Genomic DNA, 15,546 nt, shown 5'->3' with positions numbered 1-15,546 from the left:
CTCAAATTTTAGATTTCTGAAGGATTGCATTGCAAAAATTTTAATTTTTTTAAATAAAGTACGTAGATTACCAAATTTAAGGGAAATCAGATATAAAAATGAATTGTTCAGAAGCTGTGAGAACGGCTGACAGTGACGGTGAGGGGTCATGTTTTTGTATTCGGAACTCAAAAAACTCAACTCAACAACTCAAAAGGGCGGTTTCAGAATCATGCATGAAATCGACACATAAATTGTCGCAGATTTTTTACGATAAGGAGCTAAACCAGTCTATAGGAGGAAATAGACTATAGAGACTAATAGATTCAAACTAACTAATGGTGTATTATTATATGTAAGTAAAAATATCGTCCCGAAACGTTTGACACAGCACGAAGACCTGGTAATCATAGATGTCAGTATTATGGAAAGAACTTCACAACTGGATTCAAAACTTTCTGGAAATATATACTTTGAATTACAAGCTATTGATAAAATCGAAATCATAAAAAGTCCAACAATTTGAGAGACTCACGAAAATTTTCAAAATTTCGGAAATATAAAATTTTTGTAAAAATCTAAATGTTTCATGAGGACATTATACATTCCGGAAAACATTCGTAGACCGGAATATTTACTATTTAATTGAAAACTTAAAAGAGGGAAAACCCCTTTGAATGACTTTCTTTTGAAGTCCTCCACTAAAAAGCCAAAACATTGGTATGGGCCTGTCCATAAACTACGTAGAATCTTAGGGGGAGACGGGGAGAGGGGGGTCTGGCCAAAGTCTACGCTCCATACAAATTTCGAAAATTTTGTATGAACAAAAGTCTACGAGGAGGAGGGGGGTCTGAGATGGCTGGAAAAAAGTCTACGTAGTTTATGGACAGCGCCTATCGAATACAAAAAAGGGTTTGATTTGACACTAGTTTTACAAAATAATACAAAAACAGCTAAAAATTCTGCCTTCAAAAATAAGAGTTTGTTCTTTGTGTTTTGGCCCAAGAGCGTGCGGCGCACTTGAGAGATGCTCACGGCGCACCAGGCGCCGCGGCGCACAGTTTGGGAAGCACTGCCTTACGCAGTTTTGCACACCGTCCATCGTTGCTTTAATCAGTCTAGTCAGCTTCCCAGGAAAGCCGTTTTTGTCCATGATTCTCCATAGCTCTGCGTGGTCGATACTGTCGTATGCCGCTTTGAAGTCGATGAACAGGTGATGCGTTGGGACCTGGTATTCACGGCATTTCTGGAGGATTTGCCGTACGGTAAAGATCTGGTCCGTTGTCGACCGGCCGTCGATGAAGCCAGCCTGATAACTTCCCACGAACTCATTCATTTTAGGTGACAGACGACGGAAGATGATCTGGGATAGCACTTTGTTGGCAGCATTCAAAATAGTGATCGCCCTGAAGTTCTCACATTCCAAATGGTCGCCTTTCTTGTGAATGGGGCAGATTACCCCTTCCTTCCACTCCTCCGGTAGCTGTTCGGTTTTCCAGATCCTGACTATCAGCCGATACAGACAGGTGGCCAACTTTTCTGGGCCCATCTTGACGAGTTCAGCTGCGATACCATCCTTATCAGCTGCTTTGTTGGTTTTAAGCTGGTGAATGGCATCCTTAACTTCCCTCAGCGTGGGAGTTGGACCATTTTCGTTCTCCGCTGCACTGGTGTTGTCGCTTCCTCCGTTGCCGTGGGTTCCCGTGCCAACGTTCTCTACGCCGTTCAGGTGCTGATTGAAGTGCTGCTTCCACCTTCTGATAGAACTTCCGTGTTTCTTGGGAACGGCACAGCAGTTTCATTACTTCGCACTCCACTTCTTCCAGGCGGCGCTTTTTCTCCCGAAAGAGGCGGGTCTGCTGTTTCTGCTTCTGTTTGTAACGTTCCACGTTCTGACGAGTCCCTTGCTGCAGCATTACCGCCCTCGCTGCGTTCTTCTCCCCCAAAATCGTTCTGCACTCTTCGTCGAACCATTCGTTCCGTCGATTCCGTTCCACGTACCCGATGGTGCTCTCGGCTGCGTCGTTGATGGCTGCTTTCACTGTACTCCAGCAGTCCTTTAGAGGGGCCTCATCGAGCTCGCCCTCGTCTGGCAACGTGGACTCGAGATTCTGCGCGTATGCTGAGGCGACATCCAGTTGTTTAAGTCGCTCTAGGTTGTACCGTGGCGGTCGCCGGTTAGGCTGACCAGATAGTAACACGATAAAAACGGGACACATGAGCATAAAATACGGGACATACAAAATGTTCCAAAAGATCTCAGATATACAAATTTGTGTACACTTATGAAAGCAAAATACATATGAATAAAATCTGCGAGTGTAAACAAAGTTTTGAGACGTCTAGAGTTATCTTTGAAATTATGTTAAAATATAACGTAACAAACATTATTGCTGTACAACAGACGAATCAGCCGCTCTTAAACTTGATTCAAAAGAAACAAAAGAAATTGGCTGAATAAATTGTTATTCAGCTGTTATTGTTACTTGATAAGGAATCAATCGAATTTTTCAAAAGCTAAAGCGTGCAAAAGTTAAATTATTATAAAACAAAAAAAAAAGACAAAGATATAAGATGTTTTTCCGCAGTACATTTTATTCATCGCCTCTTAATTCTATAATTTTTGGCTAAAAGTTTTTTTTTTGCAAATGAAGAATGACTGAAAATGCTAAACATTCTGTATGTTTATTTTTGAATGCAATTACATTATGATAGCCGTAGTTTGTTCTATTTTTATTTTTTTTTTAATATTTTAGTAGACATGAATGAGATTCTTTCAATAGATATTTTCATTTTTCGTATTTTAAGTCTGAGATCTCTAATCATGTAAAAAGTGTTGATGTCATAAAAGCTCCCGAAAAAATCACATTTTTGGAATTATTATGTTGTTTATCTTCAACTCCTTTATACATCACTTAATAATTTCCATTATAAATTATTCGTTGACTTAGAAAATATAGAGAACTTAACATTTTATTCCAGTTAATTTCTGTAGAATTGCTGAAGAATCTAAAGGGTATATACTAAACAAAGTAATTCAAAATTATAGCTTGACCCTTCACAAACTACATTTTAAACTTGTTGAGAATTTTAATAAAAGCACGAAAAACCCATTAAACTGTGAATTTCAGTAAGCTTTTAGGAAATATTTCTGATAATTCAAATCAAATCATTAATATTAACTCGAAATTCAAACAGGATGAACCTTTATTTCTTAATCAAGAAATATCTGTTTCATTGAAAAGAGTAAAGATAGGAAAATATGTCGACACATTATCCTAATTAGCTAACCTTAACTTTTTTTGTTAACACTAGAATGCTCGTTTTCCGAAAAAAAATACGGGACATTTTGGCCTTTTCCCACAATACGACGGGACAACTCTAAAAAGTCACAATAACGGTACTGTCCCGTTGAATACGGGACGTATGGTCAGCCAACCGGTACCGTACATTGTTGATGACGGAGAGTTTTGGGCGCAGTTTGACCATCACCAGATAGTGGTCGGAGTCGATGTTGGCGCCACGATAGGTCCTGACGTCGATAATGTCGGAGAAGTGCCGTCCGTCAATCAGAACGTGGTCGATTTGAGATTCCGTCTGCTGTGGTGATCTCCAGGTGTCACGTGTTATTTTGTTCTATATTCATTAGAAAATGCGTTGAGGAGTCGTCCGATTCGGAAAAATATTTCGTTTTAATGATGAATTCTTTCATTATTGGATTTCAGCCGAAATATACTTTTATGCAATTCAGTATCATAATTTATACTTTTTATAACTCATTTTGGTATCATAATGGCCAATTTTTCTGAACTGGTTCATTATGCAACTGAAATGAGTTGCATAATGAAAAAATAGTTGTATGATGTTCATAATGCAACTCATTTGAGTTGCATTATGCAACTCAAATGGGTTGCATTAAGAAAAAAATCATTGCAATTCAGTATCATAATTTATACTTTTTATAACTCATTTTGGTATCATAATGGCCAATTTTTCTGAACTGGTTCATTATGCAACTGAAATGAGTTGCATAATGAAAAAATAGTTGTATAATGTTCATAATGCAACTCATTTGAGTTGCATTATGCAACTCAAATGGGTTGCATTAAGAAAAAAATCATTGCATAAAATTTTGTATGGAGCTCGTTACAAAACTCGGTTTTTTCAGTACTCTTCGTATTTATCCAACTCGGCAAGCCTCGTTGGATAAATGTACGACTCGTGCTGAAAAAAATCAACTTTTTGCAACTCGTTACATAAATAACTATTTCAATTCTCGTGATATCTAGCATTTGGTCCACTCTGACTACACACTATACCTAATGGATTTTCGCAGATCAATCAAAATGTATTTTTTTTTTTAATGTAACATTAAGCAAATTGGGTAGAATGTGCCATGTTGATAATGTATTTCTCAATTAAATGCCTTCTTAAAATATAATTTTCATCAATTTTGTTACTTGGTCCCCTCTGACTTAATGCCGACCAAATACCCATAATAGTTAATAAATTGAGTAGCCCTTTAAGGTAGGTGATATCTTAAAATGATTGGTTCACAATAAGCGTGTGGTAAAGTGAAACGTCAATCTTTATTTTTGTTTTGAATCCGTCCTCGTCAGATTCGGCGCATGTAATCCGTGCATTCGCGAAAAAAAGCTAGTTTGAAATCCTCAGTTTTCTTCTCGATTCAAAGCAATGGCACAGGCTTTCGGTGACCATGACCAACCGGCCAACACTATCGGTGTCAACCAGGGAGGCCCACACGGTTTGGGTAAGTCTGAACTCAGGAGAGGCTGCAGCGTGAACCACATTCTTATGTAAGTTCCCATCACAAACAGGCGATCCCAACGACCGGCGACTGAGGAAGGTCGAACGGGAAGTGCTCATTCCGAAGATAATGCGAGAACGAGCCAAAACGGAAAAATGCACACCGGAGATCCAGGATTTTGAGGCGTGCTGCAAAGGTTCCGGCCTGCTGATGGCGATGAAGTGCCAGAAACAGAACGAAGCCCTCAAGGCGTGTTCCCTCCGGTGGTACAGCGACGAACAGTTCAAGGCGGAGTGTACGGAGATTTACCTAGCGGAACGGAGCGAGTATCGGCGAACGGGGATACCCAAGAAGTTTCGGAACATGAACCTGGACCAACCATCCCAGTAGAGAATGTGTTTTTATTGCTATTTTTTTTTCTTTCGTTTTATGGAGCAGCAAGCTGAATACTACGTCGATGACGACTGTCTTTCAAGATATTTTACAGTCAGGCATAGGTATGTTTAGTATCAAGTAATGTTCAACCCCGTGGGGGAAATGCGGATATCGCAGAATGATAGATGTCCAACACATCCCCAATATAAACTGTATATATGTGGCTGTTCAGAATAAACACACGCTAGTTTCAAAAACTACTTACAGCCGGATGTGCTCGCTTGTTGACTGATCCGATTGGCCGCATAGTTGTGGTGCCTTGGTAGCACTTCGCTGACTTTGAACTCCTTCAGACGATCCAGACCGGCCGCACAGTCAGCTGGATCGAGATCATCCGGGAAATGGATTTCTAGCACTAGTAAATCTTTGGCAGTGGTTTCAGCTATACGATTAAAACCATGGAAGTCGTAGCTGTCCAGATAGTGACAGCATTCTGGAAGCTTCTGTCCCTTCCGATGGGGTTCGATCAGCACGATGTACGATGCATGGAAGAACTGGGGACCTTTTTGATAAAGAACTGAGAAATAAGAGTTGATTACATAGTATCCAATTGTTCATAAGCGTGGCGAGTGAATTTTCTGGATGGGAATTTGAAGTAACTACTCATGATGGCAAGTTTACTAGTGTTCCTTCTGGGGATTCCTCCAGCAATTCCACTCGAATTTCTACAGAATCTATCGAGAGATTACAACTGTCATTTCCAAAATTGCCTTTTTGGATTCCTTCAGGAATAGCTAATAGGATTCCTCCACAAAATCTTCCTGGACATTCTTGAAATTCTACCGGGAAATTTTAATATATTTAAAAGCTTTTGCTGCAAGGGGTAATCTTGAAGGTATTCATGATTGGATTCCTTAAAGATTTCTCGAAGATAATTGTGAAAGAATTCCTGGATGACTACTTGAAGAATTTCTTGGCTTCTGTGTCCCTTTAAAATTATTTAAAAGAATTTCAATACAAATCGCTGGAGGAATTCCTCTAGAAATCCTTCAAATTATTCAAAAAATCTACAAGTTATCCTAAAAAAACCCTAGAGTGAATCCGTGATAAAGATTATGAACGGATCACAGAAATTTTTGAACTTATCGCTGAATGAATTTTTGAAAAAATCCAGAGAGAAATTTCGGAAGAAATCATTACAGGAATCCTCGAAGCAAAACCTGCAGAAATTTTTGAAAGTATACCTGGAAGAATTCCTGGAGGAATCCAAAGAGCAATTATGCGAGAATTTCAGGAAAAAAAATCTAAAGAATCCGCATCAGAAATCCCTGTAGAAATTACTAGAAAAAAAAAATTAGATGAATCCTTGGAGGAATTTCTGGACGCATTCCTGGAGGAATCTCTGGAGGAATTCTGCGAGAAATCACAGGAGGAATTCCTAGATGTATTTCTGGAGGAAATCCTGGACAACCTTCTGGACAAATTCCATGCGGAATCCCTGAAGAAGTTCCTGGACTAATGCCTGGAGCATTAGAGGATTTTTTTTATTATCGTACAAATTGGTACGAAATCCTGGAGAATTTTCTGGACAAATTCCTGGCGGAATCCCTGGAGAAGTTAATGGAGAAATTTCTGAAGGAGGCATCCCTGGAGAAGTTCCTGGAGTAATTCCTGGAGCATTAGAGAAATTTCTGATGAAATTCCAAGATAAATTTCTAAAAGAATTCCCAGAGGAGTTTTTGGAGGAATTCCAGGAGGAATTCCATGAGGAATTCTTGGAGGAATTTCTGGAAGAATTACTGGAGGAATTTCACGGAAGAATCCTTAGAGGAATCCCTGAAGGAATTTCTTATATATTCCTAGAGTAATTCCTGGTGGAATTTCTTGAGGAATCCGTGAAATATCTCCTGGACGGATTTCTAGAGGAATCTCTCTCTCTTCTTGGCATAACGTCCTCATTGGGACAAAGCCTGCATCTCATTCTCATAGAATTCCAGGAGGAATTCCAGAAGGATTTTCAGGAATTACTTCAGAAATCATCGGTGGAATTTCTGGAGGGATCCATGAAATGATTCCTGGAGGAATGTGTAGAAGAAACCCTAGAGAACAAATTCCTGGATTAATTCATGGAGGAAACCCTGGAAGAATTCCTGGATCCATTCTAGAATAAATTCCCGGAGGCATTCCTGAGGAAATGTCTGGGGTAATTTCCGTAGAAATTCTTGGTAGAACTCTTGCAGAAGTCCCTGGAGAAATGCCTGAATAAAATCCTAGAGGATTGGCAGGAGGAATACCTGGAATAGTTCTTGAAAAAAATCCGGGAGTTTGAGTTTCTGGAGGAATCTCAAGATTTATGATGAAATACAATGCTCGATTTCTGAGAGAATTGCAGGAGGAGTTTCTGATGAATTCATGAAGGAAATGCTGAAGAAACCGCTAAAATTCCTGAGGAAATCCTGAAATCCTGGATTAATTCCGGGGGGAGTTTCTGAAGGAATCCCAACAAGAGTTCTTGCAGGCATTTTTTGAAATAATCCCGGAATTCGTTTTTGAAAGAATAACAGAAGAAATTTCCGGTGAATCCCTGGAGGAACTCGAAGTGATTCCTGAAGAAACCCGATGAGCAATCCCGGAAGCAACCCCATGAGGAACTCTATGGAATCTCAGGAGAACTTTCTTAGCGAATACCTGGAAGAATTTTTGTAGGAATATTCCTGGATAAAAAAATTGAAGAGATCAATGTCTGCAGTAATTGTTGAAGGAAAACTAGGATCCCTAAAGGTTTTTTTGTACAATTTTTTCAAACAATAATAGAATTATTCTTGGAGTATTTTTTAATAATCTCTAAGTAAAATTTTCTAAAAGGTTTTCTGGAATACATTCCTGCAGAAATACTTCGAATCATTCCAGATGTAATTATTGGAGCAATCTCTAGTGGAATTCTGGAAGGCATATAGGGTGGGGCGGGGCAAGATGGGTCGCGGGGCAAGATGGGTCAGTGCCATTTTCGGGCGCATTACTTATGTTTTGATTATGTTAATAATTTTGTTAGATGACCAGCATGAATATACAAAAGTTTGGGGCATTGATTAAAAAGTTATTCGCTCTCATTGCAAATAAAAAATAAAATGGTTTTTAGTCATTTTTCTTATGCGATACATTCCATATAATCTCCATATAAACGGCTGCGGGGCAAGATGGGTCACCTTCAATTTTGAACGTATTTTTGGAGCATTCAAAAGTTATTTATTTTTTATTACAAGACTATCTCATAAATGACTTCAATCAAGCGGAATGAACGCTCAAAATTATAACATAAAATTATGATAATTTTTTAGTGAAAACATCGATTTTCAAGTCGCCTTAGGACCACTCAAATCGTAAAGTTTTATATATTCCAAATAAATTTATAAAATGTTTACTAGTAGCTCTTGTTTACTCAGTATGGGTATGGAGCATATATGAATGCGGAACAAATATTATATTTTGATGTTTTTCGTTGAGAAAATGTGAATTACTTAAAAGGTGACCCATCTTGCCCCGCACTTTTTTCACGGCGCAAAATCGATCACTTTTTAAAACTGCTTGTTTAACAACATATTTTGTATATAAGGAACTTTTTATCGACTTTTAGCATAGCTAATTAGTGTATTAAAGAGTAGCGGACGAATACAAACCAATACGATTTGTATTTACAAAGTTATGATGATCCATCCTTAGGTGACCCATCTTGCCCCGCCCCACCCTATGGAGAAATCCCTGAATACCTGCAGAAATACCTTAATGGATCTCTGGAGAAATTCATAAAGGAAACCTCGAAAAAAGCACTGGAACAATTGCTAGAGGAACCTCTAAAGATATCCCAGGACAAATCCCCGAAAAAATGTCTAGTGGAATCCCTAGATGAATTCTTGATTGAATTTCTGGAAGAAGCCATGATGGAATCACTGAAGCAAGCTATGGAAAAAAATCTTGGAGGAATTGTTCGTACTCACGTGAACAAAGTTCTGGGCAAATGCGACAAGCTCACTAGAATGCTTTACCCGCTTATCAACAGGCGTTCACACCTGGACAAAAATTCAAAGTTACTTCTCTACAAATTGGTGTTCATGCCATCGATGACGTACGGTTTTCCTGCCTGGTTCGATTGTGCCGCTACTCACCGGAAGAAACTCCAAACGAAGCAAAACCGGCTTCTGAAGATGATGCTCAATTTGGACCCGTTTCACCCCACTGAAGATCTCCACAGATTAGCGAAGGTGGAACTCATCGATGAATGGATCCAGCGTGTACTTCCCAAATTCTGGTTAGGATGTGCAACTTCAGCAAACCCGTTGCTGGAACAACTGACGGCGCGCAGACTGTGATATTAGAATAAGAATTTTACTTTTCCTTTAACTATCCCCACACTATTCTCAATTTTGAAAGGGTTTTTCAATAGTTTTTCCTTTTCTATGGTAAATTTATTCCAGGCTAAAAGTTATTAATTAAATATTGAATTACTAAGCTGCTGCAAGGAACTCCAAATCTCAGCTGATGAAATTATGTCACGTTTGTAACTCCAGAATAACTCGAAAAATAAAATGAAATGAAATGAAATATAGTTTACTACAATACCAATTTGCATATTCACATATCGGGCGCCCATCCCGCTTAAAATTCATCTGAAGTCAGGCCCCCCCTGGGCCTCCTCCAGGAAAAAATCTTAGCTACGCCAATGAATGTCTTGCTGTGATTCCTTCAGGAATTTCTACAAGGATTGCTCCATGAGTGCTGGTTTTCTGGCGGAAGACACCCGGAAGTCTTGTTGAGATTTCTCAGGCAATTCTTTTTGGAAATTCTCCAGGAATACTTGTAGGGTTCCTAAAAGCAAATACTGAATAAATTCCAACTAAAATAGATTTATAAATCCCAGCAAGAATTCTTGATGAAATCATGGTAGGAACATCTGAAGGAATCCTAGCATGAATTTGTGCTGGTATTCTAAGTGAAACTCCTAAGAGAGGAATCTGGAGGAATTCCTCTAGGTAATCCTCCAGGAATGCTCACTGGGATTCTTGCAGAAACTCTATCTATGATTTCTACAGGGATATTTCAAGAGATTTCTCTATACATTCCTCTTGAAAATTCCACATGAATGCCTGTTGAGTTTCCTCCAAAAAATTTTCATGTGGTTCTTCCAAAGATATTACCAAGGATTTTTCCACGAATTTCTCTTGGGACTTTTCCAAGAATTTTCCTGCAGTAACTTCTCTATTGATTCCTCCAGAAATTTTCCCAGAGATTTTTTTTTCAGGGACTTTTTTCTCTAAAGAACCATCTAAGAATTTCTACTCTGTAACGGCTAGAACCTCCTTAACACCGAAATCCCGTCCTAGATTCAATCCTGTTCTACGTTTCTCTGTACTGAGATCTACTCTCTCTGAAGCCGGTGAGACTGATTCGTCTGAGAACGATAATGAGATAGGGGAGCCGGACTCGGAAGATTGGAGATCTGTTTCGTGTTTTGTTGATAAGGAATAGCTGTTGATTGATTATTTATGTTGTAATTTAAATTGTTGAATAAAGTTTAGTTCAGTCGTAATTGCAGACTGTTACAGTTCGTATTATTATTGGAAATCCTTTCAGATTCTTTATTCTGGAATGCTGCTGGGATTTATCTATGCATTCGTGTTGGGAATCATCCAAGAAGTATTGCTGGGATTCTTCGAGCAATTCCTGCCGCAAACCCTTGAAAAATTCCTGAAAGAATCCTTAAAGAAATCACTAAAAGAATCACCAGAGCAATTTCCGCCGGAATTCTTGGAGGAATCCATAAAATAATCCTAGCACAAATTTCTAACAGACATTCCTGGCGGAATTTCAAGTGGATATATCAAAGGATTTCTCCAGCAGTTTCTCTTGGCATTCCTCTAGGGCACTGGTTTTCAACACACTCAGTTGAGCTCGGCTAATTTCCATTCTTTTGCCGAGATTCGCACAGCCGAGCGCTCGGCAATCGCATATTACCTGAGATATCAGCAAAAACTAAAGTTTATTCATAGCAGTACCCATGGGTACCGCTGGCAATAAACATTAAACGTCAAGCGTTTAGCCGAGATTTCAGCAGATGAACTTTAACCGAGATTTGCACAGCCGATCTCGGCATTCTGTTTTAAGTGTGAACCGATGGGGAATTCCCCCCTAGGGGGGAATTTCGTCCTTTTAGGGGGGATTTGCCCGCCCAAAAATATTATCTTATGTTTTTTGAAAAGTATTCATTGTTAACTTGCTTCCAAGACGCTACCGACATCTTTGAGCATCGCTTTGGGCCAAATGAATAAAGTTGTTAATTCAAAGAGTCAACATATACTCAAATCATCACTAGCTTTTGCAGTTGAGAATGTTTCCGATCAATTCCAGGATGAACTATACAATCGCAAAAGACTTCTCCGAACAAGGTGTGAGTTCTCATATTTATGTGTCGTACTCCAACATTTACCAATGACCTTGTGAGTTGTATTGCCATTTGTGACCACATATCTGTAGGAATCAGGGTTTTCAAACGTTGCTGCAGATATTTAATATCGAAGCATCGGAAAGGAGATAACAGAGATGTGTTTTGTTAACGCCAGCTCTTGTTAAAATTGTATATGTGCAAGTTTTGCATTGATTTAAGGTTAATTTTCAAATGTTAAGCTCCAGATTATTGTTTTGAAACTGTTCTTTGTTCGGGAAAATCCAAAAGGGGTGCACACATTAAAAAAGGTTGAAAACCACTGCTCTAGGGATGCCTGAATGGAGTCCTTTTGAAGTTATTCCAGGAATTTCTGCAATGATTCCTTCAGAAATTTCTTCAAGGATTCCTCTAGAAAATGCTCTTTGTATTCTAGTAATGTCTACTGATATTGGAGGCACTTCTGGGGGATTCCCAGAAACGATTATTATAAGAAGGAACTTCTGGACGGTTATTAGAAGAGAGAGACTATCAAAGGATTTGCAGAAGGTACTTCTGGAGGAAGCGTTCTAAGATATGTGATTATAGAGAGAATGCAGTAAAGCTCTTGTAAATATCTAAGGTCGAGATACCAGAAGTAACTCCTGCATGAATACCATAATAAACCACTATAGAAATTTCAGTAGAAACTCCTGAGGGAATAGTTTGACGAGTCTTAGATTTCTAGGAAGAATTGCAGAAGAAACTACTGATGAAACCCTAGAAAAACTTTTGTAGGAACTACAGAAATAATTTCTGGGGAAACCTTAGAAGAAACTCCTGAACGAATATAAGAAGAAATTTCTGGAGGTATTTGAAAAAATAATCTTGAAGAATTCCTGCAAGAAATTCTGAAGAAAACCTTGGCAGACCTCCTGGAGGAATTTCAGAGTCAACATTGTGGTGAAACTGAAAAAGCAACTCTTGAAGGAATTTGAAGAGAATTTCTTTAAACCCAGAATAAGTTCTTGGAGAAATTACTGAAGAAATCTTTGTAGAAATTCCAGAAAACATTCAAAAATGGACAGAATTTAATTCCCGGTTAGTTCCCAGAAGAAGCTTCTGTAAAAATCCCAGGCGTCCTAATCCTAATGAGAGTTCAACGAGTGGAAATGTTTTGAAGGAGGGCTATTATACTTACTGAAGTCGCCACCAAATTTAAGCCCGCTTTTGATGATCCAGTTTTTGGACTTCATGTACAGGTATCCCGCGTACGAAGCTAGGAAATTCCTATTCAGCTTCGAGAACCTTTCTATTAAATCTTTCTCAGCTATCACAACACCATCCAACGTCCGCACTTCGAGACATTTTAACTCCCTCACTAAAAACAACGATTCTTCAAACATCAAACTCAAATACTCCGCAACAGGAAACGGATCCACTCGTTTTTCCACCACAGCAAATTTCAGCTGCCAGGGCGCAATGGCCCCACTCGTCAGCTGCGCCTCCACTTCATCTTCTAACGCACGCACCCTCCCAGAACCCCCAACAGTCCCATACTTCCGGCGCCACTCTTCCCGTCGTTCCAACACACGCCTTCGGATCACTTCCTCTTTATTTTTCGAACCTGGCTCCCGTACCGACTTGGGAAACGACCGTGACAAAGTTCCCTGACCGAAGCATCCCCCCAGGGAAAGCTTTTCGATTGCGACCGGGTCGCACACTTCCACCGTGAGACCGGTGAAGAGGGCAACGATTCGTTCGTTCGGCGCGGTTTCGCGCGATTCCACCGGCAGCGGTTCGACGTACGCGAGATTCGGCGAGGTGAATTTCTTCGCTTTGGCGATCGGGCACTGCGCGTGGCGCTTCATGATGAAGTATTATATGGGAACATAGGCAGATCGAAGTATTTTACTGAATACTTTCCACGAAAAAACGTACACAATTTGAACAAACCGGAAAATCGACAAAATTCGCGGCGGAAACCGCCTGAAGACACCACACAAAAATTTGAAAACAAAAACAATCGAGTGAGGTGCGTTTAGTACTTCGCCAGAAAAAGTAACGCCTGCACGGAAAAAACAGATTACCTAAAAAATACGTCAAAAGAACGCAAAAATAAGTATACCGCTTGATCTTTTTACCCAGCAGTGGGTTGTTTTCTCGCTCTCCCGCTCGCATTGTTGTCAAAAACAAAGCGAGAAGCAGCTACCTAGCCGAAAATGTCCGTGCGAGAAGCCAAATTTGGGTTCTTTGTCGTTTACCCAAAAGTGGGTTTATTTCAACCCACTAGGGTACTTCGAAAGTTAACGCTAGGTAGAAAGAACTTTGCGATGGGTTGCAATTTTCTGCCGGCATCAAACGGAAACTACCCACTCAGAGCTTTAACGCGGTATAGCCAAATTTGGGTTCTCGCACGGAAGAGCCGATATGAGTGAAAAGAACCTATATTTGGGTTGATTTCTGGTTCCGTGTGGCCGAGAAAAGGGGAACGGATTAAATAGGGTGATTCAGGTAATTTGGACAGTCCGTTACGCGTGTATATTTTGGACACTTCCATTTGATTTTGATTTAGTTTACTAGTACATTTAATGTTCCGTTCAGTTATTCCCCAAGGAAAACTGACATTTCCTCCCATACTAATCAGTTGTCAAAATTCCTTTGGTAATTAGAGGGATTTTTTCTTGAGTGCTTTTCTTACCAGGTGCGTACTAGACTTAAGCCTAGTATGCACCTGGTAAGAAAAGCACTCAAGAAAAAATCCCTCTAATTACCAAAGGAATTTTGACAACTGATAAGTATGGGAAGAAATGTCAGTTTTCCTTGGGGAATAATAGGAGGCTATCAGTGAAGTACTAGATTGAAAGTAGTGAGCTGGATTTTTGTATAGTGAGATGATCTATTCTCCATTTCTGAAATGAAATGGTGCAAACAGCGTGGGTTATATGATTTCTTGCCTAATTTGATGCTGTTTGAGCAAAAGTTTGGGTAACTCTAGATTGAGTTTAAATAAGGGCGAAAGTAACATGAGAGAGTTCTCTTCATCGACTCTCTCTTCTGCAAATTAAAGTGACAAGATGCAAATTCAATCGAACTTTTTTACACTTAGACGCTCGCTTAGACGCTAGATTGCATCACAACCTAGCGATTTATGACCAAAAAGTGGAACCATACTTGCATCTTGTCACTTTAATTTGAAGAAGAGAGAGTCGACGAAGAGAACTCTCTCATGTTACTTTCGCCCTTATTTAAACTCAATCTAGAACTGTGTTGTTGAAGTTGCAAGAAATCAATAATATAACAGCACAGTTACCCAAACTTTTGCTCAACCAGCATAAAATTAGGCAAGAAATCATATAACCCACGCTGTTTGCACCATTTCATTGCAGAAATGGAGAATCGATCTTCTCACCATACAAAAATTCAGCTCACTACTTTCAATCTAGTACTTCACTGATTGCCTCCTATAGTCTATTTTACGAAACGACAACAGTGTTGATATTGATATTAACACTCACGGGCTTGGGCGCAACCTCCTGTCAAATTTTCATTCATGAAATGAGCGATCAGCTGATCCGAAACGTCTCGTAAAATGGCTCATTGAACGGAACATTTTTCCGCAAGGAAAAGTGACAGCTCCATTTGATTTGCCCGGCAGGCGTTACGAGCGTTACACAATTTTCATTTTTCTTTTCAGCTGCGGACCGCTCAAGAAATTTTGACAACGAAATAATTTCTTAACCGTTTCTTGTCCTATCCTTTTCCACAGTACTTTTCAGGTGCGTACTACACTTTAATTGTGAAGCGGAATCATTACTTGACCATTACTTGTCCTATCTTTTTGCGCAGTACGTATTTACGAAGTGAAAACTATATTGCGCACTTCCCACCCCACTGGACCCCTTTCGCAGTTAGTATAAGTGCGGGATTGTGAATAAAACTGCGATTTTGCATCGAATCGTGTCTGCGCACTTATGCATTACAAGGTGCTGAATAAGTGCGCAGAAGA

At 39.5% G+C, this 15,546-nt stretch overlaps 2 protein-coding genes across 2 annotated transcripts; one reads left to right on the top strand and one right to left on the bottom strand.

Moving 5' to 3' along the window:
• The first annotated feature begins 4,580 nt into the window (after positions 1–4,580).
• LOC109404638 (COX assembly mitochondrial protein homolog) lies at positions 4,581–5,382 on the top strand. The gene is made up of 2 exons (XM_019677556.3): positions 4,581–4,750; positions 4,818–5,382. Exons 1-2 carry the CDS (start codon positions 4,675–4,677, stop codon positions 5,135–5,137), a joined length of 396 nt encoding a protein of 131 aa, XP_019533101.3. The 5' UTR covers positions 4,581–4,674; the 3' UTR covers positions 5,138–5,382.
• LOC109404637 (tRNA-splicing endonuclease subunit Sen2) lies at positions 5,380–13,540 on the bottom strand. Its single transcript, XM_019677555.3, has 2 exons — positions 12,739–13,540; positions 5,380–5,699 (listed from the first exon to the last, which is right to left on the bottom strand). Exons 1-2 carry the CDS (start codon positions 13,406–13,408, stop codon positions 5,380–5,382), a joined length of 990 nt encoding a protein of 329 aa, XP_019533100.3. The 5' UTR covers positions 13,409–13,540.
• Between the last annotated feature and the right edge of the window lie 2,006 nt (positions 13,541–15,546).

This window comes from Aedes albopictus, chromosome 2 (genome assembly GCF_035046485.1).
Source record: "Aedes albopictus strain Foshan chromosome 2, AalbF5, whole genome shotgun sequence".
Classification (NCBI taxonomy): Eukaryota; Metazoa; Arthropoda; class Insecta; order Diptera; family Culicidae; genus Aedes; species Aedes albopictus.
The sequence above is the reverse complement of the archived record's forward strand: the minus strand, read 5'-3'. Positions and strand labels throughout refer to the sequence as shown.